The following is a 7471-nucleotide window of genomic DNA, read 5'->3' as shown; positions in this document are numbered from 1 at the left end:
TTATATATTATATATATATGTATATTATATATATATATATATGTATATGTATATTATATATATATATATATATGTATATTATATATATATATATATGTATATTATATTTATTTTTTTTCAAAAGAATGGCCTGACGTATTCAAGTCCAACCCCAAATGCCACATCCGATGTTGAACGTAGATTTTGCCCTACTATTATTTTTATTTTTTAAGAACTTTTGCTAACTTGTATTGCGTTTTTTTACTTAAGGAGCTATGTTACCATACTGAAAAATAGTTCTTATATCAGGCAAAAAAAATAAATAATTGCTTGCCAGAAGGTGCATTTTGTGTTGAAACGGTTGTTTCTCTATAAGAAAGTATTAACTTGAATTGTTAGGTGAAAGTACAGTTTTTTTGTTTTTTTTTCTTCTTCAAAAGTAAATTTACGGTACATATGTATTTTGGTAACGTGCTGAAATAATACCTTTTTGTTTCAAGAAAACATCTAACAATATTGAAAGTACACTTTAAGGAGTTCTTTTTATATAAGAAAACATGAATGCTTTTTCTTTATTAAAACCGTGGTACTAATTAGCATTGAGTTCCTTGGGGCCAGCATATTTATTTAATAGTCACTCCCTTAAAAAAAAGCTAACGCATGCGCACGTAACATTTTATTTATCTACTTACGTTGGCTCAACTATTTTATGAATATTAAAAAGAAAAGTAACTAACCCATTTATTGATACTTTCTCACTTTCTATTGATTTTCAAAAAATCTCAGTGCAATAAATAAATCTACTTCTCGTAAGCCAACATAAGTAAATAAATTAATGTTACGTGCGCATGCGTTAATCTTTAAGGGAAGGACTATTAATGGAACTCAACGCCCTAGGAGTACCAAAACCGTAAATTGTAAGGTGAAATACAGAAAAGTTTCTACCAAGAAAACCAGTTTATTTTTTTATTTTATTTATTTATTTATTTTTTTTTTTTTTTTCAGCTTTTCTTACAATGAGGAGGGATGGTGTTTTGTAACTATTCTGTGCTTTCAACTAACAATTTTTTAAAAAAAGTAAATTTTTTATATTAGGTCCACCTCCACAATTTTTAACATGGGTAGGTTGGGGTTTATTCTGAAAGCCTTCCTTACATGGGGAGGTTAGGGGTGTTTATTCTGAAAGCTATTCTTCACAGGGGAAGATTGAGGATGTTTATTCCTAAAGCCGTTCTTAACATATTGAGATTGTGAGTTTTTATTCCAAAAGCAGTTCTTAATATGGGAAGGTTGGGGGTGTTTATTCATGACCGCCAGTGAATTATAGTGCATAGCACAGGTCTTTATATCTCAAACTACTTGCCTCTGCAAATTGTAAATAAGATTTTCTTATTCAGCTTCGTCGAAAACCTTTTAAAAGTAATTTTTTTACAAATTGTGGACCTATGTAAATTTTTAAAAAATACAAAAAAAAAAACAAACATATCGTGAAATTTAAATTTAACTTGGAAAAACTATTTTAAAATAGCGTTGGACCAAAATTCAAAATAGACAGAAAAATACCCCCTTTGGGTTTGTATCATCACTATGCACAAAGATTCGAAAAAGTTGTCAACAAAAAACAAATATATAACAAATAAATTTTTTTTAAAGGCAAGATAAGTTACTTTTCTTCCTAACTGGATAATTTTTAGTGTTTTTATTTGGTTTGTATTACTGTACACATAGATTCAAAAAAGTTGTCAAAACAAAAAAACAAATGTATAACAAATATTATCAAAGGCAAGATAAGTTACTTTTCTACCAACTGGATAATTTTTTAATGTAAAACGTTTATTCGGCTCGAAAAACACAGCATTTACTGCTATATTTTAAAATTACAAATGGCGGCAGACTGTGTTGAACACGTTAAGTTTGGGAAAATGAGTTAAAACTAAAAAATTATACAAAATACTGTTAAATAACCACCGACTATATGTCAGCCTATGTCACGGTAACATATTTTGAGTATCTAACAGTATTTTGTATGGTTTTTTAATTTTAACTCATTTTCCCAAACTTCTCGATAAACACTATGTTTTTGAACTGATTAAACATTTTACATTAAATATATACACTAAAATCTTAACCAGTTAGGTAGAAAAGTAACTTATCTTGCCTTTGATAACATTTATTTGTTATATATTTATTTTTCAACAACTTTTTCATATCTGTGTTTTGTAATACAAACCTGTTTTATTTAATGGAACGTTTATCGGTGTATTTGAAAAATACAAATGGTGGCGGACACTGTTGATTATGTTTTCGAAAATGAGTTAAAATTAAAAAAAACTCTACAAATTACTGTCAGAAACCCACTGAATATGTCAGCCTATGTCACGGTAACATATATTCAGTGGGTTTCTGACACTGTTTAGTAGTTTTTTACTTATTTTCCCAAACTTAACGTATTCAACAGATTCCACAACCATTTTTTTTTTTTTTTTTTTTTTTTTTTTCAAATATATCGATAAACACTGTTTTTCGAGCTGATTAAACCTTTTACATTAAATAAAAACACTAAAAAAAATTATCCAGTTATGTAGAAACATAACTTACCTTTGCTTTCATTTATTTGTTTTTGGACAACTTTTCGAATGTGTATAGTCTCCTTCCCCCCCCCCTCCCCCAATCAAAATATTCATTGACAAGTCACGTTTTTGGATACAAAAACAAAAAAAATAACAAAACTTGATTAATCGTTTCAACGTTTTAGCAACGTTCGGCTTAATCCAATGATTGCGGGTCGAGCCCAAGCCATGATTGATGGAAACCCTTAAGGATCCACGTCATTCTGCAAGAGTACTGTTTTTTTTATTTTTCCTCTCACTTTTTGGAGTGGATTGCTGTACTAAGAATATAAGAAACATGCATTTTCTCTTTTCATTAGATTTTTCCATTACACCAAATTGAGCCACAGCAACGCGTGGCAGGGTACAGCTAGTATTATATATTATATTGTATATATTATATTGTGTGTGTGTGTGTGTGTGTATAATATATATAATATATATATATATATATATATAATAATGTGTGTGTATATGTAATACTATATTAGCTATGGAATTCATGTATGAGCGTGACACTTGTGACGTAAAGAAAATAGGGTTTTTTTTTTCTTTGTTTTTTTTTTGTTTTGTTTTTTTTTAGACATAAACATTTCTCTGAAAATATATTAAAATGAAAAGAATATAGATAGATTTCTACGAGTCGTTCTGTTTATTATAATTGATTATTTTTTTAAAATAAAATTTAGTTACTGAATTATAAGTGGTTGGCCATACTTATAGGTAAATGTGCACTGGACAGATACCATAATACTTATTATAGTTAAATTGAAATTTTGATATATCTGCCTTTCTTTTGTTTTACATTGTTCATTTCTGTATTACGTTTAAGTAATTTTAAACTCTTCCCATATTAAATAATTTCGAAATAATGTTAATATTTCAGCATCCCAATTGTTTTTCGCGTTTTAAATTATCCAAATAAACAATTATTAAAACTGTCTGCTTTTTTTTTTTTTTTTTTTTTTTTTTTTTTTTACATCATTCTTTTCTGTATTATGTTTAAGGTATTTTAAATCTCGCGCTTCCCATGTTAAATAATAATTTCGAAATAATGTTAATATTTCAGTGTGCAGGTCATGCGCAACCGGATGTCGTAAACCGAAAAGTTGGTTACAAACATCGTTACACGGTCATTTGACTTTTATAATATATTATGTATATATTGTATTGTGTGTGTGTATGTTAAATATATATATATATTATATATACACAGGGTGTCCGTAAAGTTACTATACAGTCTTATTGTTTTATTGTATTATATTTGTATGTAACACATATTTTCTGAGATTTTTATAAACATAGAGGTGTTATTTCTTTTTGTTACAAATAAATATTTTAATACAATATCTTACTGTATATAGTAACTTTACGGACACCCTGTGTGTGTGTGTGTATATATATATATATATATATATATATATATATATGAGAGAGGACATGTAGCATTAATTTGCTTAGCTAGGAAAAGCACTGAATCTAGATTTCCGTAGTAAGCCACAAGGCTTTGTCTTCTCACATGATCTTTCATTGATAAAATTAAGGAATATAAATCATTTGTATGAAATCGTCTAATTCCATTAAGTGATTGCACAAATAAAGGAGATAAAAATTCTGAGACCATGGTATAACAGAGTCCCTGATTAGAGTAGCATATGCCATGTATACCACAGACAGCCACAAGAAAACCTGTTTGTGGAATTGGTTGCAATTATATCAGTGTCCCATTCTACTGAATCTCTCTTGATTTGAATATAGTATGTGGCCCGGTAGGAGACGACATGATCAGTAGCTTACCTGTGAAAGGCGTCTGTTGCTTGCGAACGATTTAGCTGTTAGGGCATATTCGTTGGCAAGGGTAGTTGTCTTGTACTCTAATGATCTGCCTATCGAGGAATTATTTCAAATCCTGGATGCCTCTTTTGAATCCAAGATAATCTGCCAGAGCTTGTAATAATCCAAATCTATTTCTGTCTGAATATACCTCCTTTTGGGCAGAAGAATTTCAAACAAGTTTGCTCTTCTTCCTTTTGGAAAGACCTGAACCTCTGTCAATACATATCCGGTGCCATCTCATGGCTTTTGAGAATGGCTGATTTTACAAGGTTCTGGTCGGCACAATCTGTCGTATGTGTATACCTACCATTCAGTGCTGTTTATAATAACCTTGACCATGCTTCCACGGGCCATTTCAAATTTACAGCAATTTTCTCAAATCTGAAAGTATTGGTCTGTATTTGCCTTATTGAATGTTAGTAAGAGTTAAACCTGTTGGATGAGGTCAACCTGAAGTGTTCTTTCTTTTAATTCCTTAAAAATATTTCGGATTTGTATTAAATCCTAAAACCTCTTTGATATTTTTCAAAATCATCTGATGGAGTTGGATTAAAAGTAAAATAAGGATTCTAGACATGGGGTTTAGTACTAGTATATTTATTTTAATCTTCATAAAGGGATCTAAAAGTGGAGCCAAATTCTTCAAGTGGAGGAGGTCTACACATTCTAGAATGGTGGTGCTCCAAAAGAAGTGGTTCCTTGGAGCAAAACCCTTCTTTTGTCATACAATAGTTAGATATGTGTGGCATAATCACGTTGACATGCTGGTTCTTGTTGAATCATTGAAGTTAAGAAGCATCGAGTTTGGGCAGTACCAGATGGGTGACCAATTAAGGATTTCCAGGCACTGTATGTGGGGACAAGCTTGTGGCAAGAGCTGCAAAAAAAAACAAAAAAAAAACGTAACCTCGTCATCTCCCATAACGGGGATATGCGTGCCACTTGGATCTGCTTGTGAATTTCATACTCCCATGAAACTTCCTTTCAGAAGCCAATTAAACCTGCCTAGTGTTAGTGCCGTAGTTTCATTTATTTTTTTATACAATAGATATCATGATCTAATTCGCTATATTAAGAATAAAAGAAATTTTAATTTTTTTTATTTGTACAAATTTTATTCACAGTAAATAATTGCTATAAAATATGATTTTCTTTTTATATAATTCCTGAAAATATTTTTTTTTTTTTTATTCCATTTAGAAAATGGCGTCAGACTATGCTGCTGTTGTCTTTTGCCAAGTAGATGTTGATGAGTGTGAAGTAAGTACTTTTGGCTATCATGTTTAACCCTGCCTACTGTGACCGTAGTATATGCCGACTAGAGGTGTACCAATTAATCGGCAAAATGGTTGATTAATTTTTTTTCCCTTTTTTTTCTCTCCTGCCTCTGTCCCTTTTTTTTTTTCCTCCTCCTGTCTCTCCTATATGTCTGTTATTTATCTCAATTTTTCCCATATAAAGTATTTTATATAATGGATACCTTAATTTTTTTGTAGGATGTTTCCAGTGAGTGTGGAATCAGTGCAATGCCAACATTTCATCTTTACAAGGATGGCAACAAGGTAAATTTATTAGTTTTCTAATATTTACATTTTTGTTTTCTCTCACCTAGAGATAAAAAAGAAAAGTTTATTACTTTATGAAGGGTAGACTGAGTTTTTGCCCACTGTAATTTTTATTACTTGTACACCAGATTTTGTTTTAATTATTTGTATTAATGTAAATCTAAATTCTGGAACCCGTAAAAAAATTTTTTTGTCTCCATGTAAATCTTTTTTTTTTTTTTTTTTTTTTTTTTTTCCTTTCTGAAAGGAGGGAGGGGGGGGGCAAGTTTTCTTTATCATGAAAAATTTGTTTTCTTTTAACAACTATCTCTCTGTCTTTCTCTCTGTGAAACGATAATATTGTTGTCCTAAAAAAAAACACGCTCCAGTTATATTTTAAAACTTTTATTGAAAAAAGATGAATTCAGGTAACTTGATTATGTAGTAAAGCTGGTATCTATTCAATGGAGCCACCTTCAGCCTCAATCAACGCCTTGGTATGTCTTGAACTGGGAGCATGCCTTTTTCCCAAGCACAGGTGGAAGCTTGCTAAATACTTGGTGGATGGCTGCAATCAGGTTGTCTTTGGTGTTGTGGGAGGTCATGTTGGTGATCTTCATATATGAACAAACTAAGGTCGGGAGGGTAGTGAGAGAAAGGTAAAAAGTCATAGCACTCCTGAAGCCAAGCCTGTGTTTCTTTAGACTTGTGGGTCGGTACCAAGTTCTGTCACACTTAGGGTTTGCCAGAGGCCACCTGATTGCCCTTGGCACTCATGACGCTCTTCAGCACATCCAGGTACACTTTGTTCAAAAGCCGACTTTGAAGATGTGAGGTGGTATGATGTGGCCCTTATTTGAAACCACACCAAAGATCATAGCTGGAAACTTTTCATCACCCTGGGCATGTTCTTGTTATTCGTGGCAATCCAACATTATACAGTGACACATCTCTGATCTCGCTCGTTGAACATTGTGTCACTTTCAGACATGATAGAAGGCTCCTATCGCTCTTGGGATTTGTACACAACTGGCCAACTGTAGATGGTCTGCAAAAAAAAAAAAGTCTTCATCAAATGGAATTGTCGTCTTTTCTAGAGCAACAATCTTATCGTTCCACCCTGTAAAAGGAGATTATAAAGATTTCATTTTAATAATTTTTTTTTTTTTTTTTCCCCCTCCTTTCTACAGGTTGACGAGGTGGTTGGTGCAAGTGAGGAAAAAGTGCGAAACATGATTGATAAACACGTAAAGTAAATAAAATTCATGTAAAAGCGTTTTGATTTGTTTTCATTTGTTTTTTTTGTTTTTTTTTTAAATTCTTTATGCAAGCTGATGACTATCAGACAAAAATCCATCACCTTCATTCATGGACGTGGGGATGTGTCCTAAACAGCTAAAACCTTCCATCGTACATCAGATTGTCAGCATTTCAATTGAGCATTTTAAAAATTAAAACCATTTTGAGATTTGTCAGTGGATAGGGACAGTAAATCAACCTTTA

The 7471-nt window shown here is 31.5% G+C and overlaps 1 protein-coding gene across 1 annotated transcript in view; it reads left to right on the top strand.

The window, feature by feature from the left end:
* Positions 1–7246, top strand: part of LOC145287940 (uncharacterized) — a 29199-nt gene extending 21953 nt beyond the window's left edge. Inside the window, exons 3-5 of the mRNA XM_080135893.1 lie at positions 5625–5684; positions 5921–5986; positions 7159–7246. Of these exons, the coding sequence (XP_079992019.1) occupies positions 5625–5684; positions 5921–5986; positions 7159–7224 (192 nt within the window). The 3' untranslated portion in view covers positions 7225–7246. The remainder of the gene's footprint in view (positions 1–5624; positions 5685–5920; positions 5987–7158) is intronic.
* Positions 7247–7471: the final 225 nt, after the last annotated feature.

This window comes from Euprymna scolopes, chromosome 11, assembly GCF_053919585.1.
Source record: "Euprymna scolopes isolate OS-2025 chromosome 11, ASM5391958v1, whole genome shotgun sequence".
NCBI lineage: Eukaryota > Metazoa > Mollusca > Cephalopoda > Sepiida > Sepiolidae > Euprymna > Euprymna scolopes.
Note: the sequence above shows the minus strand (reverse complement) of the source record. Positions and strands in the feature narration are given on the sequence as shown.